We start from the raw sequence: 25,927 nt of genomic DNA, 5'->3' as shown, positions 1-25,927 counted from the left end.
CAGAGGTTTTCCCATACCTACTTTCATCTTGTGATCTTCAGAGTGCCCCAATTTTACTATATAATTTTAGCATAACTAAAATTGAACAGCTTAACACTTATATAATCAATTACATTAAATGTCGATTCTAATTCTTACCTCAGTTGAAGAGCTCGTTCTGACACTCAGCACAGTCATTTACATAAAGTTATTGGCGGTCAGATGGTTACAAATTGCAGATTTCTTTTCTTTTTTTTCTCAAATTGCAGATTTCTTGTTTTAAAGGCTCTCAGGCTAAGTCCCCTGCATTAGGTGTTCTGGTAGATTATCTTTACCTGGATTTCTATGTTATCATCATTTTTAGCTGTTTTAAATAACAATTACTTATTTATATATACTCTTAGGAGAGTGAGCAGAGTCAAAGATAACTTTTAGAGAATTAGGAAACAGTCTTTTCTAGATCCAATAATGATAGAATGTGGATTAAACTCAGTGTGCTAAGTTGAGGCTCTTTAAAATAATTCTTGGCAAAAATAAAACAATACAAAAAGGAACTAGCCACATGCTAGCCTACCAGACATTAAATACTAATGACATTGGGTGCCTGGATGGCTCAGTCAGTTAAGTTTTTGACTCTGTTTTAAGCTCAGGTCATGATCTCACAGTTTGTGGGTTTGAGCCCTGCATCAAACTCCATGTTGACAGTGTGGAGCTTGCTTGAGATTCTCTCTCTCCCTCTCTCTCTGCCCCTCCCCTGTTCAGTCTCTATCTCTCTCTCAAAATAAATAAACACTTAAAAAAAAAAAAAAAACAACTACTAACGATAGATTACCTTAGCATCCTAATAATTTACAGTCTTTTGGGAGTAGCTCTCCTTTAGCGTGTTAACACAAATTATCTAGAAAATAAAAACTACTTTTAGTAGTTATCTTTATTCAATGAGGTTATAAGTTAAGGAGAGCTTTGCAGCTAATCGTTGGTAGAAAAGAATGTGGGGCAATAGTTATAGGCCAGAATGGAAAGGTGATTTAGACAGGGTGAGAGTTTTGCAAAGGAAAGTAGAAACAATTTCTGAAAAGGTAAGATGCCTATTTAACAAATAGGCCTCTTGCATGCTTTCACCAGAAGCAGCATTAATATGAAGTAGTTATAGTTAATGTGGGGTTGTCAGTGCCTTAAGACCGGTGGCCACCATATTGACAACCATCTATGAGACCCCAGATGTGAAAGCTCTACTTTAGACCATTTGCACACATACACATAGATTTATTAACACATAATCAATGAGGTAAGTAGTAATTCTGTATTAATTGCCTACAAGTATTGATGTTTAAAAAAAATTTTTTTTACGTTTATTTATTTTTGAGAGACAGAGAGAGACAGTACGAGCAGGGGAGGGGCAGAGAGAGAGGGAGACACAGAATCAGAAGCAGGCACCAGGCTCCGAGCTGTCAGCACAGAGTCCAACACGGGGCTCGAACCCACGAACCGTGAGATCATGACCTGAGCCGAAGTAGGACACTCAACTGACTGAGCCACACAGGTGCCCCATAGAAGTATTGATGTTTTAATTGCAAGAGACATGAACAAAAATTAAGAGATTATTCTTTTTTTAATGTTAATTTTTGAGGAAGAGAGAGAGAGTGTGTTAGAGAGAGGAGGAGGGGGAGGGACTGTGAGAGGGGGACAGAGGAGCCAAAGAGGACTGTATGCTGATAGCAGAGAGCCCAGTGTGGGACTTGAACTCACTAACTGTGAGATCATGACCTGAGCCGAAGTTGGATGCTTAAGCCACCCAGACACCGCAAGAGATTGTTATATTTTACAAATAGATTTAAAGTGACAAAACAATGAAGATCTCAGATTAGCATTTATCTTTGGTTAGTTTGGCTGAGCAAGTTAAATTTTAAATAATACATGATATTAGCAATTTGAATTAAGGCATATTCTAAACATGGAAATAGCGATAAAATATATCTAACAGCTAAACTTTTCTAATGTATATTGTTGAAAATAAGATAAACGAAATTACAGTGATGCTGTTCTTATGACTGAAAGTTATTCTGTCAGAATTGTCATTACTAAATGAGCTCCATTGTGACATTATTTTAATTTTTAAACTGTTTTGTATTATAAACTGCACATTTTTGGCACAACATCTCAGTTAAAAAATTTTTGAAAACTTAGGAATTTTTCACAACTTAGTAATTTAGGAAATTCTATTCTTTCAGCACAATTTAATTATATTTCCAATAAAAAATTCTTATTGGAATTAAAGAACATAGATCTCAAGTGTCTGAATAAGTTATTTAATTGATCAAAATGAACATTCCAAATTAGATGTAACTATATGTAACTAGCCTTCGATCTATGATATATGAACAACAGTGGAAAGAAGGGGGGGCTTTGATTGAGAAATAAGGTAGGAGAGGGTGCAATGTTTTTACTAAAAGGGGATATTATGTGGAAAAGCTTAGGCATTTGTATAGATTCAGAAGATAAGAAATTATAAGCAGACAATTTTAAGTTCTCGACCAAGAAGCTTTCCAGAAATATAATGAATTGATTTGCAATGCAATGAGTTTCTTGTCTATGGAAATATTCAAACAGAGCCTAGATGTCTGTCTTTTAGAGACGCTTTAATGAGAATTGAGTAAGAGGCTGGATTTCGTTATCTGAGAAACTTTCATATCAATGAATAAAAACACATTATATTTATTAGCCCCTGGTTTAAAATTGAAAAAAAAAAGCAGATTTCAACTCAAAATGAAAAACTTCTAATAAATTTTTCAACCATGTACAGGAAGTCTTGAAAAAGGATAACTATATGTCCTTGTTTATTTGGGACAGTCATGGTGCATATCTGTTATCTGGGCATGATTATTAATAGCGTACCCTTTCACTCATAACACTGTCCTGATTTGAACAACAAATTATTTAGTCATTCTACTTATAAAGCATTGAGTAAATTGTATGTGGAAGTGACTGCCTCTGGAAGGGTCTAAGTGGACTGATAGAAATAGCAATCATTATGGCATTGAGCGGGACAAGACTTCTATGCGGGCAGATTCTTGTCTTACCAAAATCTAGAGAAAATCCCTAAGTGTTTCAGACTTTTGAACTACCAGTTTCTAGTAAATGCTCTAGTTCTGTGACCTCTCTGACACCCAAAATAAATGCCCTTCCTTGAAATTCTATCCACAAAGATATGATTAGTTTTTGAAAAGCTATCTCTTTGAAGATAAACTGATGTCACTGAATTCTGACTCATCTTGATAATGTATTTGCCAACATCTTCCTATTAATATGTCTGATTATAGTAGGGTTACTTTTTTCACTTTTTATATATAGTAAGTTTAAACTTTCATTTACAAAGTAGAATATAAACTTATTCAATTTCTTGGCTATACCAGACATAAAAGAAAAATTGTGCCAATATGCATGTATGAAATATATATAGTGATGTAAGAGTATATATTTTACCACATAATAGAATGTATGTGTGCATATATGTGTGCATTTATGTATATATATCTCCACATGAGAAAAATATACATATGCATAAACATACATATTTTACTAGATTCAGAATTGTTTAAGAGATACTGATTTATTTTTATCTGATTTTTTGACTGTTTAATACATTGTACTTTCCCTGGCAATAATAAAATACCTTACTTTAAATATATTGAAAGGTAGGAGCACCTGGGTGGATCAGTTGGTTCAGCGTCCGACTCTTGATTTTGGCTCAGGTCACGATCTGATGGTCATGAGATTGAGCCCTGCAATGGGCTCTGCACTGAGCGTGGAGTCTGCTTTGGATTCTATCCCCTTTTCTCTCTGCCCCTCCCTCACTTTCTCTCTTTCTTTTTCTCAAAATAAGTAAATAAATATTTAAAAATAAATAAGTAAATAGGAAGATAAAGCCATATAAAATTCTCATTTTGATTGAAAAGTTTACAATATAATGATAGATTTTCCTATAAGTTTGGAAAACTAAGTAGACATGCCATAATAATATAATGCTAGTACCCTTCTTTCCAAAGCTCAAAAGTTCTCCTATGACATTATTTTGTAATCCCAGACCATTATGAAATCCTTCTTCTTGAGAGAATAGGTATAGCATATATCCATGCACCTCCTCACTCCCTCCATTAAAATCCTGTGCAATCTATTGTAATTTGTATTTTATCAACCCCCAAATCACAAAATCATATTTTCCTCTTACTGATGTTTATGTGTGCCAGATAGTTGCACAGCTAGTGGACATCTTGATGCTTGTGTGTTCACCAATGAAACACATAAATCGGATGAAATGTTATCAAATATAAATATTTTCCATAGTCATGGGTCCTATTTTTGAGAAATTACATGTAATATCAGAGTTAACAATTATTTCTGTGAATATGGTGAATCATTATTTGAAAACTGGACATTTTCAAGAGAAGTTCTATATCGAGATTAGATGTTTCCCTGCCAAATCTGTAAAGTACACAATTAGAATATAATTTATCATCTCAAATTAATAGTTAACCAATCTAGAGTCTCCACTTTTGACAATGAAAATATAATTTCTTCATTGTCAAATAAAATAAGAACATTTGGAAGCCGATGCTGATTGGCTGAAAACAATGCAGGAAGATTATGCGTGGACTGTGCTTGACTTTCTTCCATTGGACTTTCCTGTGTTTAGAGTCACTGTATTTTATTAATGAAGAAACAAACATGGAAGGAAAGCAATGAGGTGTGGGCTTCTTGGCAAGTTTCTGAGTGTAGGTTCAACAGGAATGTTGCCCAGAAATGTTCGTTTATGTCAGACCCCACAGTGTACTTGGAAGCCTTTTACCCCATGGCTGTCAGTAAAGAGTAGTAGAGGAGGGTGGTAGCTATGCAAGAAAAATTACAAATATATGGTCTAACAGAAGCTGTGGGATAAAAGCTGTGTTTTATTTGTAAATATACTAGTTTCTTCTATGGCCCACTTTCTCCACTCTCACTCTACACAACTTTCTTTTTTTATTTTTTTAAATTTTTTTTTTAAATTTTTTTTTTTAACGTTTATTTATTTTTGAGACAGAGCGAGACAGAGCATGAATGGGGGAGGGGCAGAGAGAGAGGGAGACACAGAATCGGAAGCAGGCTCCAGGCTCTGAGCCATCAGCCCAGAGCCCGACGCGGGGCTCGAACTCACGGACCGCGAGATCGTGACCTGAGCTGAAGTCGGACGCTTAACCGACTGCGCCACCCAGGCGCCCCTATTTTTTTAAATTTTTAAAAAAATATTTATCTCTTTATTGAAGTTCAACACAATTCAGAAAAGTGCACTATTTTTAAGTATGTAGTTCAATGGATTTTCATACCCCAAACGCACCTGTGTCACCAGGATCCAGATCAAGAACCAGATCATTTCAAAGCCGCTTAACCTCCCTTGCTCCTAGAAGCCCCTCATGCCCCTTCTGGTTGCTACCTTTTTATAAATCCTGACTTCTGAGATCATAGATTTGCCTATTCTTAACTTTTACATTAATGGAACTCTACAGTGTGTGTTCATCTGTGTCTGGCTTCTTTTGCTGGGCCTAATGTTGTGTAGATCAGCCATTCTTATTGTTATGTAGAATTCCATTATGTGACTATAACATACTTTATATTGATTCCCTTGTTGTTGATGGGCATTTGAGCGGTTTCCAAGTTTGGGGCTGTTGTGAAAAGTCTTGAGAATTTATGTACTTGTCCTTGGATGAACATATGAATGCATTAATGTTGATATGTTCCTGGGAGTGTAATTGCTGGATCATAAAATTTATAGCTTTTTTTTTTACATAAAACTTACATGTTTTTTTTCTGATTATGGGTTTTCTTTTTTTTTAGTTGAGTATAGTTGACACACAGTGTTACATTAGTTTCGGGTGTATGACTTCATGATTTGACAAGTTGATGCATTATGCTTTGTTCACTACAAATATAGCTACCATTTGTCCCATTACATTGTTATTACAATTTCATTGACTCTATTCTTTATGTTCTTCTTTTAATTCCTGTAACTTTTCCATTCCATAATTGGAGGCCTATATCTCCTTCTTCTTTTCACCCATTTTGCTGAACCCCCATCCTCCTCCCCTCTGACATCAATCAGTTTGTTCTCTGTGTTTATTGTTCTGCTTCTGCTTTTCATTTTTATTTTTTTTTAATTTTTGATTTTTGTTGTTTCAAATTTTTATTTAAATTATAGTTAGTTAACATGACTGTAATATTGGTTTCAGGATTAGAATTTAGTGATTCTAAATATAACAGCCAGTGCTAATCCCAACAAGTGTCCTCCTTAATACCCATCACCCATTTATCCATCCTCAGCCCACTTCCCTTCCATCTACCGCAGTTTGTTCTCTGTGGTTAAGAGTTTCTTATGGTTTGCTTCTCTCTCTTTTTTCCCCTTCCCCTGTGTTCATCTGTTTTGTTTCTTAAATTCCACATATGGGTGAAATCATTTAATATTTGTCTTTCTCTGACTGATTTATTTTGGTTAGCATAATACACGCTAGTTCCACCCACTTCATTGCAAATATCTTCTCCCATTCCATAGGCTGTCTTTAGTTTTGTTGATTGTTTCCTTCACTATGCAAAAGTGTGTGTGTGTGTGTGTGTGTGTGTGAGTGTGTGTGTGTGTTTGTCTTGAAGAATCCCAGTAGTTGATTTTTGCTTTTGTTTTTCTTGCCTCCAAAGAAGTGTCTAGTAAGAAATTGCTATGGCCAAGGTCAAAGAGGTTGCTGCCTTTGGTTGCTTCTAGGATTTTGATGTTTTTCTGTCTCAAATTTGGGTCTTTCATCTATTTTGAATTTATATTTGTGTATGGTGCAAAAAGGTGGTCCAGTTCCATTCTTCTGCATGTTGCTGTCCAATTTTTCCAGCACTATTTGTTGAAGAGACCATCATTTTCCATTGGATATTCTTTCCTGCTTTGTCACAGATTAGTTGACCATAGAGTTGTGGGTCTATTTTTGAGTTTTCTATTCTGTTTCATTGATCTATTGGATCAATGTCTGTTTTTTGTGCCAATACCATACTGTCTGGATCACTACAGTTTTGTGATATAACTTGAGGACCAGAATTGGGATGCCTCTACCTTTGCTTTTCTTTTTCTTTCTTTTTTTTTTTTCTGTTTTTACTTTTATTTGCATGTATTTCATGCAGAATTTACTCCCGGGCCATAAGTTTTTGTTTCTTCAGTTTCTTCTGGGATATCTTTTTCTTCTGTGCAACCTCCTCTTCTGGTTTAGGAACAATCTGCTCTTTTTCAGTAAGGATCATCTCAATGTGGCAGGGAGAGCTCATGTATGGGTTAATCTGACCATGAGCCCTATAAGTTCTACGCCGCATTTTGGGGGCTTTGTTCACCTGGATGTGCTCAATGACCAGAGAATCTACATCTAAACCCTTAAGTTCAGCATTACTCTCTGCATTTTTAAGCATGTGCAGTAAAAATTCGGCACTCTTTTTGGGCCACCAACCCTGTGTCCAGCCCCACTGTTTGGCCTGGGCACACCTACCAACTCCACCATTGTAGCGTCGGAATGGCACATATTGCTTCTGCAAAGTGACATCTTTCAGATACTTGGTGGCTTTTCGGATATGCATACCCTTGATGGCCTGGGCAGTTTCCCGTGTGTTCTTAAAGTGAACACGAAGATTTGAACCTCTTGATTTGCATGATTTTGTCGGGTTTTCCAGGTCAAGTGAATAGCGAACCATTTTCAGAGATCACCTCAGGCCGCTTACGGGAAGAGGTGCTTTTCTTTTTCAAGATTGCTTTGGCTATTTGGGATCTTTCATAGTTCCATACAAATTTTAGGACTGTTTGTTCTAGCTCAGGGAAAAGTGCTGTGGTATTTTGATAAGGATTGAATTAAATGTGTAGATGGCTTGGGTAGATATTTTAACAATGTTTGTTCTTCCAATCCATGAGCATGGAATGTTTTTCTTTTTTCATTTCTTTGTGTTACCTTCAAATTCTTTCATAAGTTTTCAATAGTTTTCAGCATACAGATTTTTTTATCTCTTTGGTTAGGTTTATTCCTAGGTATCTTATGGGTTTTGAAGCAATTGTAAATGGGATTGATTCCTTGATTTCTCCTTATGCTGCTTCATTATTGGTGTATAGAAATGCAGCACATCTCTGTACATTGATATTATATCTTGTGACTTTACTGAATATATCACTTCTAACAATTTTTGGGTGGAGTCTTTCAGGTTTTCTACATGGGATATCATGTCATCTGCAAATAGTGAAAGTTTGGCTTCTTCCCTGCAATTCTGATGTCTTTTATTTCTTTTTGTTTTCTGATTGCTGAAGCTAGGACTTTCAGTACTATGTTAAATAACAATGGTGAGAGTGGACAATCTGTTTTGTTCATGACTATAGAAGAAAAGCTCTCACTTTTTCCCCATTGAGGATATTTGCTGTGGGTCTTTTGTATATGGCCTGTATGATGTAAAGGTATGTTCCCTCTATCCCTACTTTGTTGAGGGTTTTTATTAAGAATTGATGCTGTATTTTGTCAAATATTTTTTTTCTGAATCCATTGAGAGGATCATATGGTTCTTTTCTTTTATTAATGTGGTGTATCACATTGATTGATTTGTGAATATTGATCTACTCCTGTAGCCCAGGAATAAATTACACTTGATTATGATGAATGATTCTTTTAATGTAATGTTGGATTCAATTTGCTAGTATCTTTTGAGAATTTTTGTATCCATGTTCATCATGGGTATTGGCACATAATTCTTCTTTTAGTGGGGTCTTCGTCTGGTTTTGGAATTAAGGTAATGGTGGCCTTATAGAAGGAGTTTGAAAGTTTTCCTTTAATTTCTAGTTTTTGTAATAATTTCAGAAGAATGGGTATTAACTCTTCTATAAATGTCTGGTAGAATTACCCTGAGAAGTCCTATGACCCTGTACTGTTGTTTGCTGGGAGATTTTTTATTACTGATTCAATTTCCCTGATGGTTATGTGTATGCACAAATTTTCTAGTTCTTCTTGTTTCGGTTTTGGTAGTTTGTATGTTTCTAGCAATTTATCTATTTCTTCCAGATTGCCCAATTTGTTGGCATACAATTGCTCATAATGTTCTCTTATAATTGTTTGTATTTCTTTGGTGTTGGTTGTGATTTCTCCTCTTTCATTCATGGTTTTATTTATTTGTGTCCTTTCTATTTTCTTTTTGATAAGTCTGGCTAGTAGTTCATCAGCTTTATTAATTCCTTCAAGTAACCAGCTCTTAGTTCCATTGATCTGTTCTACTGTTTCTTTGTTGTTGTTGTTTCTATATCATTTAGTTTTACTCTAATCTTTATTATTTATCTTCTGCTGGCTGTAGCCTTTATTTAATATTCCTTTTCTAGCTTTTTTGGGTGTAAGGGTGGGTTGTACAATTGACACTTGTCTTGCTTTTGATGTATTGCTATATACTTCCCTCTTATGGCTGCCTTTGTTGCATTCAAAGTTCTGGATTATCATGTTTTCATTTTCATTTGCTTCAATGTATTTTTTTTTAATTTCTTCTTTAATTTCCTGGTTAACCCATTCATTCTTTAGTAGGATGTTATTTAACCTCCGTGTATTTGTGGTCTTTCCAAATTTTTTGTTTTTTTAAAGATTCCATGTATGAGTGGAATCATATGCTATTTCTCTTTCTGACTAGCTTATTTACATAACATAATGCCCTCTAGGTCCTTCCATGCCTCAAACAACACAAACTCATCCTTTTTTATAATTCTATAATATTCCATTATGCATATATACCACATTTTCTTTATCCATTCATATATTGAAGGGTGCTTAGGTTGTTTTCATGTCTTGGCTGTTGTAAATAATGCTGTAATAAACATATCTTTTCAAGTTAGTGTTGTATTTTCCCTGAGTAAATGCCCAATAGTGAAATTATTGGATCATATGATATTTCTATTTTTAATTTTTTGAGGAAAATACTATTTTTCACAATGGCTATATGAATTTACATTCCCACAATAGTGCATGAGGATTCCTTCTTATCCACATCTTCACTAACACTTATTGTTTCTTATCTTCTTGATTTTAGCCTTTCTAATAGACATGAGGTAATATCTCTTTGTGGTTTTGATTTTCATTTCCCTGATGATAAGTGATGTTGAGCATTGTTTCATGTGTCTGTTGGCCACCTGTAGGTTTTCTTTGGGAAAAATGTCCATTCATATTTTCTGCCCATTTTTAAATGGGTTTTTTGTATGCGTGTGTTGAGATGTATGAGTTCTTTATATATTTTTATATTAATCCTTATTGGATATATCATTTGAAAATATCTCTCCCACTCAGTAGGTTGTCTTTTTGTTTTGTTGACTGTTTCCTTTGCTGTGCAGAAGCTTTTTATTTTAATATAGTCTCAGTAGTTTATTTTTGCTTTTGTTTCCCTTGCTTTAGGAAACGTATCTAGGAAAATGTTGCTATGTCTGATGTCAGAGAAATTATTGTCTGTGTTCTTTTGTAGGATTTTATGGTTTCAGGTTTCATGTTTAGGTCTTTAATCCATTTTGAGTTTATTTTTTGTATGATATTAGGAAATAATCCAGTTTCTTCTTGTACATGTAAGTGTTCAGTTTTCCCAGCACCATTTATTGATAAGACTGCATTTTCTCCATTGTTTATTCTTGCTTGCTTTGTCATAGATCAAGCGATCATATAAACATGGGTTTATTGTAGGGCTCTCTATTCTGTTCCACTGATCTGTGTCAGTTTTGCACCAGAGCCACACTGTTTTGATTATAGCTTTGCAGTGTGTCTTGAAATCTAAAATTGTGATACTTCTAATTTTGTTTCTTTCTCAGGATTGCTTTGGCTACTTGGGATCTTCTGTGGTTCCATAAAAATTTCAGTATTATTTGTTCTAGTTTTGCAAAAAATGCTATTAGTAGTTTGATAGGGATTGTATTGAATCTGTAGCTTGCTTTGGGTCATGTGGACATTTGACAATATTAATCCATGAACATGGAATATCTTTCCATTTCATGGTGTCATCTTCAGTTTCTTTCATCAGTGTTTTATAGTTTTCAGAGTACAAGTCTTTCACTTCTTTGGTTAAGTTTATTCCTAGGTATTTTATTCTTTCGGTGCACTTGTAAATGGTGTTGTTTTTTTCTCTTTCTGTGACTTTGTCATTAGTATATAGAAAAGTTGCTAATTTCTGAGTATTAAATTTGTACCCTATGACTTTACTGAATTCATTTATTCTTCTAGTAGTTTTTTGGTGGAATATTTAGGATTTTCTATATAGTGTCATATCATCTGGAAATCATGAATTTAACTTCTTCTTTACCAATATGGATGCCTCGTATTTCTTTTTCTAGTCTGATTGCTGTGGCTAGGACTTCTAGTATTATGTTGAATAAATGTGGTGAGAGTGGACATCCTGTCTTGTTCTTGACCTTAGAAGGACAGCTGTTTTTCACCTTTAAGTTTGATGTCAGCTGTGGGTTTTTCATATACGGCCTTTATTATGTTAAAGTATGTTCCCTCTAACCCCATTTTGTTGACAGTTTTTATCATGAATGGATGTTGAATCTTATCAAATGTTTTTTTCTGCATCTATTGAGATTATCTTATGATTTATTTTTCATTTTGTTAATGTGGTATATTACATTGGTTGAATATTGAACAATCCTTGCATCCCAGGAATAAATCCCATCTGACTGTGGTGAATATTCTTTTTAATGTATTATTCTGTATGGCCCACAGGTTTCTTAATTATCTTTTCAAAGGCCAGTCTAGTCTGCCCTAGGCATGGACCAGAGAGGCTAAAGAAGGCTCTTTTATTCTACTTTCAGATGCCATGCCATTCTGGTACTAAAAGCCAGATATTTCCCTGTCATCCAAGATTCTGTATTTAATTTGAATTCCATCCAGATCACACTCGTAGGGACATTGACATTGAAAGGAGGTTTTGTTTTTGTTTTTGTTTTTGTTTTTGTTTTTGTTTTTGTTTTTGTTTTGCTTTGTTTTGTTTTACCTGTAGAGTCAGAATCCAGTAATAGCTATATAACCTAGAACAAATTATGTAATCTTTTTTTCAAGTTTATTTTATTTATTTTGTGAAAGAGAGAGAGAGAGAGGGTGAGCAGGGGAGAGGCAGAGAGGAAGGGAGAGAGGGAGAGAAGGAATCTCAAGCGGGATCTGTGCTGTTAGCACAGAGTCCAAAGTGGGGCTCAATCTCATGAACCATGAGATCATGACCTGAGCTGAAATCAGGAGTCAGGCACTTAACCACCTGAGTCACCCAGGCACCCCTGTAAGCTTTTTATGCCTTAGTTTCTGCATCTATAAAGTAGGGATTTTTATAATTATCTCAATGAATTTCATTTTTTTTTTTCAATGAATTTCATTTTTGAGATTTTGAGATTTTCATTTATCTCACAGAACCAATTTTTGTAAGCATCAATAAGATAAAGAATAAAGATGTTGGAACTGTATCTGAGACATACTAAGGACTTAATGAACTATAAATAATAATAAATTTCTTAAGAAAATAATATAAAGAAATACAAATCTAGGGCTAAATATTTTATACCTATATATGTATGTATGTAGTTATTGTTAGAACAGTTAGTTAAAAGGTTATTGATAAATATTAGATGTGCCAAAATTATTTACATAATAAAATTATACTTTTATGTAGGAATATATGTCTGACTTTCATCAAGGCATTGTTTTCCAGCTTGGGACAGAGATCACAAACCACTTTGAAAATGTGATGAAGTATATGAAACTATTCCCAATTAGATACATATATACACAACTTTATTCATGCCAATTTGGAATTCATGGAAGGTATGGTTCCCATTTATGGAATTCACAGCAGCCCAAAACCTCATGTCTAGAACTTTAGGTTTAAAAACAATATGGTAGATTAGAAATCTTGGATTTAAGATCTAAACATGTAGATTTTTTTATTCTGGGAAAGTGATTTAATCTCTCAGTCTCTGAGATATTCAATCTCTGAATACTTTTATTAAATTGGCGATTGGAAATGATGATCTCTAATTTCAACTCTAACGTTCTACATTCTTATGACATAACTAGCTTCTCCAATTATTTTAAAATATGAGACCATTTTCTGCCACCTGCTTATGTAGGTATGAATGGGATGATTCAGCAGCAAAGACTAAGGAAGTATATATCTTTCTCTGACTCAGGCCTCTTAAATTGGAGCCAGACACAGAGGGGAAGAGCCAAAAACAGAAAGGATAAGAGATTTGCCCTCAAGACTAGGAGAACAATCAAGTAGAAATATAACTGGATATTAGTGGCATCCTTAGATTGAAGTACTCTGATTCAGGGTAGGAAGCGGTTTCAGAATGTGTACAATATTGTTTGTCTTTAACCTTTCAGTCCTTCAGAATTTTGTCCTTGATTCTTAGTCATTAAAGTTGGTGGTAGTCAGGTTTTGTTATTTGTTTGTCTTTGTTCTCATTTTCTGTTAATGCATAACAAATTATCCCCAAACTTAGTGGCTTAAAACAGAATTTTTTTTTTTTTTTTTTTTTTTTGTATCTAATGATTTTGTGAGTCAGGAATTCAGGCAGGTCCCAGCAGAGTAATTCCTGTGCTTCATATGGCAATGACTGAAGTCACTCAGTCGTATTCAGCAGGCACATGGCTGGTCTGGAGAGTCCAAGATGGCTTCTCTTGCATAGCTGGCACCTTGCTGTGATGGCTAAAAGGCTGGGCTAACCTAGGATGGTCAACTAAAGTGCTTTTCTGTGGCCTCTCCAGCAGAGTAGTCTCAGGGTACTCAAATAACTATCAAGGAAGCTCTAGGGGAAGCTTTATGTATGTATGCATGTATGTATGTGTATGTATGTGTTTGTTAATGTTTATTTATTTTGAGAGACAGACAGAGCACGAGCAGGGGAGTGGCAGAGAGAGAGAGGGAGACGCAGAATCTGAAGCAGCCTCCAGATTCTGAACTATCAACACAGAACCTGGTGGAGGGGTTCAAACTCGAGCCATGAGATCATGACCTGAGCCAAAGTCGGACCCTCAACTGACTGAGCCACCCAGGCACCGCTAGGGGAAGATTTATGTTTCCAGAGGCCTGAGCAGAAGCTGCAAACAATCTTATGAGCTAGACTTGGAAATCCCCACATGCCTCTTCAGCCACATCCTATTAGTGAAGCAAGTCATCGATGTAAACTCAAAACCAAGAAGAGAGATTTTATGCTCTGTCTCTTTTAGGAAGGAGTAGCAAAGTATTTGTGATCATTTTTAATCATCACGATCGGCCACCCCTAAACTTTGAGTAAAGAGGGTTCAGTTAATAATAGTTTTTGTTTCATGGCTATGGCTTATCTAGCTAGCTCACTAGCTGTCTACCTATTTATTCCCTTAATCTCCCATCATAAGCAACTGTTTTAATTTCTTTAATTTGTGTATTTTATTTGACTGTTTTGTTTGAAAAATGTACATTGTTTAGGGTGAGTTTGCTTATTTATTTATTTATTTATTTATTTATATTTTTATTTTTGAGTGAGAGAAAGAGACAGAGAGCAAGTGAGGGAAGGGCAGAGGGAGAGGGAAAGACAGAATCCCAAGCAGGCTCCATGCTCAGCATAGAGCCTGTCACGGAATGCTATCTCATGAAAGTGAGATCGTGACCTGAGCCAAAATCAAGAGTTGGCCTCCTAATGGACTGAGCCACCCAGGTGCCCCAGGTGTTGAGTTACAGATCTCCTTATTTTTCTCTTTTTTATACCACAAACACTATGACTTTAACACCAATTCCTGGTTTCTAAGTGTACATCTATGTGCTATAAAGCTCTCAATTGTGGGAATCCTCTGCATTTCACCCCTTCGTCCTTTCTGACATGCTTATCCAAAGTAACTCCAACTTGCTGCCACCATTAACTTATTAGTTTCCTCAACAAATAGTATCAAATATTTACTGTGTGCCCAGCACTGTTCTAGGTACTAACAACATACATTTTCTTATGGACTTATATAAGAATGAGGAGCGAGATTTATGTCCAGGAGCAAAGTTTCTGGGTGACAGAATATTGTCAGGTGGTTTTGCAGAATCCAGCAAGTATCTTCTCCTGTGCCTATTAACTTTGTACATGGCTGTTTCATTAAATAAGGCTTTTTTTTTTTTTTTAATTTTAAATGTTTATTTTAAATATGTAATACATTCACATAATTCAAAAATAAAAATAATATAACAAAACCAATATGGAGAATTATTTTTATTTTACATATCTTTAATTTAAGCGTAATTAACCTACATTGTATTCCTTTCAGGTGTATGACATAGTGTTTCAACAATCCTATGTATTACTCAGTGCTCATCATGATGTATAATCATCATCTGTTTTCAAACAACATTTTCACAATCTTATTGACTATATTCCCTACGCTGTACTTTTCATCTCTGTGACTTACTTATTTTGTAACTAGAAGTTTGTGCCTTTTGACCCCCTTTTATAATATGGACAAATCTTGCTCCAAACTAATTTCCTTCTACCAAACTTCTCTCACATACTTTGTATTATTTTTTTCTGCATCCTTTCAGTGAGAAATCCTTGATATTGATGTAATCAGACTCATTGATTTTTTTCTGCATTTTGGTGCTCTTGAAGATCATTTAGAAAATGGTTTCTAGGGGTATTTTTTTTTTTAGTTATTTGTTCTTTAATATTTTTGTTCCTTATCATCTTATTATTGTTGTTAGGTATTTTATTGTCTTTATTTTATTCTCAACGATGTCTTGGTTTTTATTTTGATTTGTTTTGAGTTCCAGTATAGTTAACACACAGTGTTATATTAGTTTCAAGTATAGAATGTAGCAGTTCAACAACTCTATACATTACTCAGTGCTCATTGCAGTAAGTGTACTCTTAAATCCCAATCATGTCCTTCACTCATCCTCCCACCCACCTCCCCTCTGGTAACCATCACTTTGTTCTCTATAGTTAAGAGTCTGTTATTTGGCTTACCTCTTTTTCTCTTTGTTGTTGTTGTTATTGTTGTTTCTTAAATTCCACATATAAGTGAAATCATATGGTATTTTTGTCTTTCTCTAACTTATTTCACTGAGGATTATACTCTCTAGCTCCATCCATGTTGTTGCAAATGACAAGATTTCATTATTTTTGTGGCTGAGTAATATTCCTTTGTGTGTGTGTGTGTGTGTGTGTGTGTGTGTGTATACACCATTTCACTTCTTCCTTACCAATTTTGATGCCTTTTATTTCTTTTTTTCTTGTTTATAGTTTATTTATTTATTTTAAGAGAGTGAATGAGAATGAGGTGGAGAGGAGGGTCAGAGAGAGAGGGAGAGAGAGAGAGAGAGAGAGAATCATATATATATATATCTATATATATATCTATATCTATATATATATCTATATCTATATCTATATATCTATATCTATATCTATATCTATATCTATCTATAGATATATAGATATAGATATATAGATAGATATAGATATATATCCTGCATTTTCCTTATATATTCCTCTATTGATGGACACTTGGGATGTTTCCATAATGTGGCTATTGTAAACAATGCTGTGATAAACATAGGGGTGCATATATCTTTTTGAATTAGTGTTTTCATATTCTTGGGGTAAATACCAAGTAGTGTGACTTCTGGTTCATATGGTAATTTTATTTTTAATTTTTTAAGGAGCCTCCATACTGTTTTCCACAGTGGCTGCACTAGTTTACATTTTCACCAACAGTGCATGAGGATTCCTTTTCCTCCACATTCTCAACAATACTTGTTTTTCTTGTGTTTTTGTTTGTTAACCATTCTGACAGGTGTGAGGTTATATCTCATTGTAGTACTGATTTGCATTTCTCTTATGATGAGTGATGTTGAGCATCTTTTCTTGTGTCTATTGGCCATCTTTGTTTTCTTTGAAGAAAAAAACTGTTCATTTTCAATGGATTTTTTTTGTGGTTGAGTTGTATTAGTTCTTTATATATTTTGGATACTAACCCTTTATCAGATATGTTATTTCCAAATATCTTCTCCCACTCAATAGGTTGTCTTTAATTTTGTTGATTGTTTCCTTTACTGTGAAGAATATAGTCCCAATAGTTTACTTTTGCTTTTGTTTCCCTTGCCTCAGGAGATATATCTAGAAAAATGTTAGTCCAGGCGATATCAGAGAAATTATTGCCTGTGTTGTCTTCTAGGATTTTTATGGTTTCAGGTCTCACATTTAGGTATTTAATCCATTTTGAATTTATTTTTGTTTATGATGTAAGAAAGTGGTCCAGTTTCATCTTGTACGTGTAGCTGTCCTGTTTTCCCAACACCATTTGTTGAAGAGACTATCTTTTTCTTATTGGACATTCTTACCTCCTTTGTTGAAAATTAATTGACCATATAAATGTGGGTTTATTTCTGGGTTCTCTATTCTGTTATATTGATCAATGTGTCTATTTTTGTCAGTACCACACTGTTTTGATTACTACCACTTTGTAGTGTGTCTTGAAATCTGGGTTGTGATACCTCCAGTTTTGTTCTTCTTTTCAAATTGTTTTGGCCTTTTGGGATCTTCTGTGGTTCCATACAAATTTTAGGATTATTTGTTCGAGTTCTGTGAAAAATGCTGTTAGAATTTTGATAGGGATGTCATTAAATCTATAGATTGCTGAGTATAGTATGGGCATTTTAACAATATTTGTTCTTCTAAACCATGAGCAAGGAATATCTTTTGATTTGTTTGTGTCATCTTCAATTTCTTTCAGCAGTGTTTTATAGTGTGCAGAGTACAGATCTTTCACCTCTTTGGTTAAGTTTATTCGTAGATGTTTTATTATTTTTGGTGCAATAATAAATGGGATTTTTAAAATTTCTTTTTCTGCTACCTCATTATTAGTGTATAGAAATGCAAGGATTTCTATATTGATTTTGTATCCTTCAACCTTACTGATTTATCAGCTCTTTTAGTTGTTTTTGTTTTTGTTTTTGTTTTTGTTTTGTGGAGTCTTTATGGTTTTCTGTAGATAGTATCATGTCATCTGCAAATAGTAAACATTTCACTTCTTCCTTACCAATTTTGATGCCTTTTATTTCTTTTTTTCTTGTTTATAGTTTATTTATTTATTTTAAGAGAGTGAATGAGAATGAGGTGGAGGGCAGGGTCAGAGAGAGAGAGAGAGAATCCCATGTAGCCTCCCCACTGTTAGCATGGAGACTGACATGGGGTTCGATCTCACGAACCATGAGATCATGACCTAAGCTGAAATCAAGAGTTGGATGCTTAATCAACTGAGCTACCCAGGTGCCCCATTGCTTTGTATTTCTTATTCTTTTTTGGTTGCTGTGTCTAGGAATTCCCATACTATATTGAATAAAAATGATAAGGGTAGACATCCTTGTCTTGTTCCTCATCTTAGGGGAAAAGTTCTCAGTTTTACCCATTGAATATGATGTTAGCTGTGGTTTTTTTTCATATAAGGATTTTATTATGCTGAGATATGTTCTCTCTAAACCTACTTTGTTGAGGATCTTTATCATGAATGGATGTTGTACTTTGTCAAATGCTTTTTCTGTGTCTATTGAAATGATCATAAAATTTTTACCCTTTCTCTTATTGATGTGATGTATCACATTGATTTATTTGTGAATATTGAACCAACCTTGCATCCCAGGAATAAATCCCACTTGATTGTGGTAAATGATTTTTTAATGTACTGTTGGGTTCAATTTGCTACTATTTTGTTGAGGGGTTTTGCATCTGTGTTCATCAGAGATATTGATCTGTGGTTCTCCTTTTTTGTAGTGTTTTTATCTGATTTTGGTATCAAGGTAATGCTGACCTCATAGTATGAATTTGGAAACTTTTCTTCCTCTTCTATTTTTTGGAATAGTTTGAGAAGAATAGGTATTAACTCTTCTTAAAATGTTTGGTAGAATTTGCCTGTGAAGCCATCTGGTCCCAGACTTCTGTTTGTTGGGGGTTTCCAATTACTAATTCAATTTAATTGATAGTAATTAGTCTGTTCAAATTTTCTGTTTCTTCCTGACTCAGTTTTGGGAGGTTTAATGTTCCAAGGAAGTTATCCATTTCTTCTAGGTTGTCCAATTTGTTGGTACAACTATGTCTTGTTCTTACTAACTTTAAAATCATATGAGATGGGTATAAATTTGCTTTACTATTTTTAAAAATATTTTTAAAGTTTATTTATTTGAGAGAGGGAGAGAGAGCATGGGGGGGGGGGGGAGAGGGAGAGAGAGAATCCCAAGCAGGCTCCACACTGTCAGCTGTCAGTACAGAGCCCAATGAGAGGCTCGAACTCATAAACTGTGAGATTATGACCTAAGCAGAAAATAAGAGTTGGAGGCTTAACCAGCTGAGACACCCAGGTGCCTGCCTTACTAATTTTTTTTTTTTTGAGAAAGAGAGAGAGCACGTGCATGCACATGTGTGAAAGCAGGGGAGGGAAAGAGGGGAAGGGAGAGAATCTTAAGCAGGCTCTATGCTCTACATGATCATGACCTGAGCCAAAGTCAAGATTCAGACGCTTAGCCGACTGACCCATGCAGGCACCCCTGCTGTACTATTTTTTAATAGATAAAATCAGATCTTGGTCCATTGGATGTTATTGAGCGGTGAAAGGTATGAAGATTTATGTTTTTACATTGTACTATACTTGAATGACAAATTTTGAAAAGCTTTTCTGTGATTGGCTAATGCCATCCCAACATGTTTTACAAAGCTCTGGTCTATGGAGATAAAGTCAATTGATTTGCATGAGGAGCCCATGGCCTTCCTCAAGCAATCGATGCTCTTTGAAGTTCCATATTTAAGGGGTTAAACTGTCATGGCCACAAGGAAGAAAATAGGTTGCAGAGAAGGTAAGGAAGAGTAGCAGGCTGGTCCTGACCCTGAAACAAAGAGGTGGGAATGGACACAATGTTTCTGGTGAGAGAGCAAAAATGAGGCCACCCTTTGTAACTGAGTGCTCCTAGAGCTTGCTGCTCCCTGGAAGGAATGTGGTCACTTGGGGCTACAGGTCAGAATAGTGGGTGGGAATAGTTCAGCTCTGCCACAGTGCCTTGGACATGGCCTCCAGAAGTAGTAGTTGGTTTCCAAGAAAGAGATCCAACCTTATTTGTGGCACAGTTTCTCCTAATTAAATTGTGTGCCCCATTTTTATTCCTGTGTCATTCCTGAGAGACCCAGTCACCATCCCTCCCTGTCCTGAACTGGTGGTTCCACTATGGTCAGAATCTCCACAATCTCATCTGTGTGAGGCCAAGCCCTGACATATCTTAGCTCCCCGTGGAAGTGACTGGGTGAGAAAATAAAAAAAAAAAAAAAAAGATGCTTCTGCAGGAGATCCTGGGCCAATAGAATAGGAACCTCCTCCTCTCTGAGCCTACCCCTGAGAAATGAGCCAGGCCAGCCTCACAGGAGAGCAAGATACCAGCTCATGGCTCATGGCCATGCCAGAACAGAAAGCTTTGCTCTTTCTCTTTATGTGAGACATGATTATTTAAGGTGAGCTTGAAGTACTAGTCTATTGTGCTTTATTATAACAGCCTGAGCTAAGACACCACTGTATCAGAGTCTGCATTTTATTTATTGTTTAATGCAATATAATAGATATACAATGTTAATTTCAAGTGTGCAAAATATTGATTCAACAATTCTATACATTGCTGTGTCTACCATGATAAGTGTAGTCATCATCTGTCACCATGCAATGTCACTACAATATTCCCTGTGCTGTATTTTTAATATGCATGACTTATTTTATAGCTGGACGTTTGTACCTCTTAATCTCTGTCATCTATTTCATGCACCCTTCACTCACCTCCCCTCTGGCAACCAACAGTTTGTTCTCCGTATTTAAAAGTCTGCATTATAACAAGAGTCTGGTGATTCTTGTGCATGTTAAAGTTTGAAAGAATTAAGTCTTGTTGAGAGTGTTGCTATAAACATTGGGGTACAAGTGCCCCTATGCATCAGTACTCCTGTATCCCTTGGATAAATTCCTAGCAGTGCTATTGCTGGGTCAATAGCCAAATTATGGAAAGAGCCTAAATGTCCATCAACTGATGAATGGATAAAGAAATTGTGGTTTATATACACAATGGAATACTACGTGGCAATGAGAAAGAATGAAATATGGCCCTTTGTAGCAACATGGATGGAACTGGAGAGTGTGATGCTAAGTGAAATAAGCCATACAGAGAAAGACAGATACCATATGGTTTCACTCTTATGTGGATCCTGAGAAACTTAAAAGAAACCCATGGGGGAGGGGAAGGAAAAAAAAAAAAGAGGTTAGAGTGGGAGAGAGCCAAAGCATAAGAGACTGTTAAAAACTGAGAACAAACTGAGGGTTGATGGGGGGTGGGAGGGAGGGGAGGGTGGGTGATGGGTATTGAGGAGGGCACCTTTTGGGATGAGCACTGGGTGTTGTATGGAAACCAATTTGACAATAAATTTCATATATTAAAAAAAAAAGAAAGAGAAGTCTTTCTCTCTCTCTCTCTCTCTCTCTCTCTCTCTCCTCTCTCTCTCTCTCTCTTTTAATCTCCTCTTGTTGGTTTCCTTGTTTCTCTCTGGCCCCTGTAATAGGTACACAGGTTTTTCCAACACTGTATCTCTTAATTCTAAAATTATTATGCTCTGTAATATGATTACTACATAGAGAAAGGGATTCAAGCCAAAAATAATAATATAAGACTTTCTGTTAAATTTTTTAAATTTTATTTGAGAGAGAGAGATAGAGCATGAATGTGAGCAGGGGAGAGGGGCAGAGGGAGAGAGGGAATCCTAAACAGGCTTCATACTCAGTGCAGAGTCTGATGCAGGGCTCAATCCCACGACCCCAGGATCATGACCTGAGTCAAAATCAAGAGTCAGACTCTCAGCCAACTGAGCCATCTGGGTGCCCCAAGATTATCTGTTAAATTTGAATGTAGGATCAGTAACCAGAATACCTCACTACCTCCGCATTAAAAGAACTAGATGGGACGCCTCCAAATTCAGACACTCAAATTTGCTTGAATATTTAGAAGTAAATGAGATGAAGTTTTGAAAGCAATAAATCTTGCTATTATTGGCACTAGTTTTACACTTCACAGTCTAAGAATTAAAATTTCCCTTTAACCTTCTTTTTGTAACTTATTTTTAAAATGAGGCATTTCCTGGGGCGCCTGGGTGGCTCAGTCAGTTAAGCGGCCGACTTTAGCTCAGGTCACGATCTCGCGGTCCGTGAGTTCGAGCCCCGCGTCGGGCTCTGGGCTGATGGCTCAGAGCCTGGAGCCTGCTTCTGATTCTGTGTCTCCCTCTCTCTCTGCCCCTCCCCCATTCATGCTCTCTCTCTGTCTCAAAAATAAATAAAACGTTAAAAAAAAATGAGGCATTTCCTTTTCATTATATGCAGTTACACATATATTTCCCTTCTTTACTTTTTTACACATATATTGCCTAGCTTTACTTTTTCATACATAAGTACATAACTTTTACTTAGTGTATAACTAGCTTAGGCATTTATAGATCAACTGCGCAGGTAAACTCAAACCCCATGGTTCTTGTGGCGTGGGCCCAGCCAGCCAAATGAGTATCACCTGGCAACTGAGAAACAAACTCTGAGGACAGTGCCCACGAATCTGTTTCTAATAAGCCTCCAGCTGCTTCCAATGGGCAGTAAAGCGAGAACCACTGTTGTAACTCCTTTCTATTCCATGTGTTCCAAGTACCAACAGTGTATCATTCCCTGTGCTTGTCAGAAATGCACAGTCTCAGCCTTTATTCCAGACCCACTGTTGTGGAACTAAATGTTCATGAGACCTAGCAATTCATATGTTGAAATCCTAACCTCCAATATGATGATATTGGGAGGTGGGACTTAGGGTGATAATTAGGTCCTGAGAATGGAGCACTCGTGAATGAGATTAGTGACTTTATAAAAGGAACCCAGAGAGCCTTTCCACCTTCTGTCTGCCACGTGAAGCTATAACGAGAAGTTGGCAGTCCGTGACCTGGAAGAGGGTTCTCAACCAAACGGGACTACACTGGCATCCTGATCTCAGATTTCCAGCCTCCACAACTGTGAGAAGTAAATGTCTGTTGTTTATAATTCCCCACTTCTCCCAGTCTATGGTGCTTTGTTACAATAGTCCTGAGACACCACTGTAACAAAATCTACATTCTGACAAGATCTCTGGTGATTCTGGTGCACTTTAAAGTTTGTGCAGGCTCATTTTTGTCTTCTCTGGTTAGCCTTCTTGTTGGCCCCTGAAATAGATGCACAGGCTTTTCCAACATTGAGCCCCATAATTCTAAAATAAAACCACTAAGCTTTATGATTACTCCATATAGAAGGGATTCTAGCTCCCTTCCCCCAAATGAGACTTCCTGTCAAATTTGAATATCAGATAAACAACAAATAGCATTTTAATGTAAGTGTGTCCTGTGTAGTATTTGATACTTGGGACATATTTATACTGATAAATTGGACATCTTATATTTTTATGTGCTACATTTGGCAACTCCACAGATAGCTCAAAAATCCCCCTTCCCCCAGAAACTTTTAATTCCTGGCAACATCAATGTGGATATTTGCTAAAACAGCCATATGTTTTTATATGACAATTTTTCTGTTCCTTTTGGATGAGATGGAAGCTGAAATCCTAGTCTCTACCCTTCAGTAAGTCAGCATCTATATGCCTTTGTTTACCTACAAAAGGCATCATTGACTAAAGCCTTAGAAAGCAGGAATTGGCATTAACCAACATTTGTCAGCAGGAAGGACTTCAAATCAACTATGAAAATACAAAAAAAAATCCTCCTTTTGGAAAATATTCTCTGTCATCCAAAATTCAGTGTCAACAATTCTCTGCGATAGGTTAAATCTTTCAGGCGCCAAGGGCATATTTTGCCATGAGGTCATTCTGGCATGCCCATCAGGAGTCCCTGTTGCTTTAAATTTGATACTCTGTCTGCTGGATCACAGCTGAAGGTTCTTTTAGTCTTGGAGGTTCTGGTAATGTCTGCTTTGAGTGTTTTCGTTTTTGTTTTTGGTTAAAACTGTCTCTGCTATAATCCGTGTTGGGGATTTGCAGTGGAATACTAGCTCAGTGCTGGGAAGTAACTAAGACGCTTTCCTGAAGAAATTTCCTATCAGTTGTCCTTGGGCCCAACTCCGTGAGGAGATGAAGTGTACTTTTATTTGGATGAGAACACTGGATGAGAGCACTCTTTTGTTTCAGTAATATAAAGCCTGTCTCTGTTCAGTAGGTTTCCAGAACTGACATAAATGATCTGAATCAGCAAACTCATTATTGCAATTTAAACTCTTGCTATAGGAGTAGAGTTGACATAGAATTTGTGGGTTGTACCAAAAGTCTTACAGAAGATATTTAAGGGATATGATGCTAACAACGCACTCCTCTGTATGTTTAAAGTCTGTTTTTTAGTTCAAATTAGCACTGGAGAGGTGTAAATTTGATCATATCACTTTGGCAGAATTGCCTTTTCTGAAATCTCTTTTTAGGTCTTGCCTTCAAATTTTATTCGTTATATAGTCCATGCATTTTGATTCTCCTTTTTTTTTATTTTGTTAACCTCCATTTTCTTTTTTGTATTACATTTACATTATTTTAATTTATAATTAGAGAATTAGTATAGAATACTTTTTGTTTTAATTATGAAGACCAGCACTAGCATGATAAAGTGCATATTAAAGAATAATATCAAACATCCTTGTACCCAGCATGCTATTTAAAAACTAGGTACTGGGGCGCCTGGATGGCTCAGTCGGTTGAGTGTCTGACGTCGGCTCAGGTCATGATCTCACCGTCCATGGGTTCGAGCCCTGTGTCCGGCTCTGTGCTGACAGCTCAGAGCCCGGAGCCTGTTTCAGATTCTGTGTCTCCTTCTCTCTCTGACCCTCCCCAGTTCGTGCTCTGTCTCTCTGTGTCTCAAAAATAAATAAATGTTAAAAAAATTAAAAAACAAACAAACTAGGTACTGATTGTACTAAGAGCACCTGTGGGTCCTTTCTTAATTGCAGCATCTTGGCTATCCTGCTGCCTATCCTAAATTTTGAATTTTGTGATAGTCTTTTGCTTCCTTTCCTTGCTAGTTTTTACCACATACATTTTTATTTGCTTGTCTTTGATCTTTTACACAACTGGAACTATTTTTTATGTATTCTTCTGGAATGTATGTTTTTGCTGAATGTTTCTAATATTCACCCATACTGATACATTTTCACCGCTGCATAGTATTCTATGATATAACTATATCATAATGTGTTTATTCCTGCTACCAAATATAGATATTTGGGTTGTCTTCAACTGTCTCTTATTGCAAATGGTACTGCTGTGAACATTCTTTTACAAGGCTCCTGATGCATAGGTACAAGAGATTCTCTGGGGCGTGGTACTGAAAGTATGTGGTTCACGGACCAGCAACAGCAGCATTATTTATAGCTTATTAAAAATGCCCTGCCCTCTGTAGCACCTGGGTAGCTCAGTCAATTAAGCATCCAACGTTTAATTTTGGGTCAGGTGATGATCCCAAGATCCTGGGATCAAGCCCTGTGTAGGCAATGCCGCCCCTGCCCCCATGCTGCATGTGGAGCCTGCTTAGGATTCTCCCCCATCCCCCTCCCTCCCTCCTTCCTTCTCCCTCTCTCTCCCTCTCTGCTCCTCTCCCCAGCTCATGCTCCAGTGCTCGCTCGCTCGCTCTCAAAAAAAAAAAAAAAAAAAAGCCCCACCCTAGATCCACTGAATCAGAACTACATCTTATTATATCCTTCTGTTGCTATTAAATTTGAAAAGCACTAGGTATATACCTAGGGTGAAATGATTGAACAAGTTCAATTATTTTTTTTCCAAGAGAAAGCCCAGTGTTTGTCCAAAGTTGTTGTGCCAGTGTATTACTGCC

General features: G+C 36.2%; 2 protein-coding genes across 5 annotated transcripts in view; one reads left to right on the top strand and one right to left on the bottom strand.

Moving 5' to 3' along the window:
- GALNT13 (polypeptide N-acetylgalactosaminyltransferase 13) overlaps positions 1–25,927 on the top strand; it is a 540,913-nt gene that overhangs the window by 377,611 nt on the left and 137,375 nt on the right. The window lies entirely within an intron of this gene.
- On the bottom strand, positions 7,158–7,756 carry LOC109271346 (60S ribosomal protein L17-like). The gene has a single exon (XM_053908704.1). It carries the CDS (start codon positions 7,723–7,725, stop codon positions 7,171–7,173), a length of 555 nt encoding a protein of 184 aa, XP_053764679.1. The 5' UTR covers positions 7,726–7,756; the 3' UTR covers positions 7,158–7,170.

Source organism: Panthera pardus, unplaced genomic scaffold, assembly GCF_024362965.1.
Source record: "Panthera pardus isolate Hobbes unplaced genomic scaffold, ASM2436296v1 HiC_scaffold_10, whole genome shotgun sequence".
Classification (NCBI taxonomy): Eukaryota; Metazoa; Chordata; class Mammalia; order Carnivora; family Felidae; genus Panthera; species Panthera pardus.
The sequence above is the reverse complement of the archived record's forward strand: the minus strand, read 5'-3'. Positions and strand labels throughout refer to the sequence as shown.

Excerpts from the sequence above, each read along its gene's own strand:
- LOC109271346 (XM_053908704.1), bottom strand. The coding sequence starts at position 7,725 with ATGGTTCGCTATTCACTTGACCTGGAAAACCCGACAAAATCATGCAAA.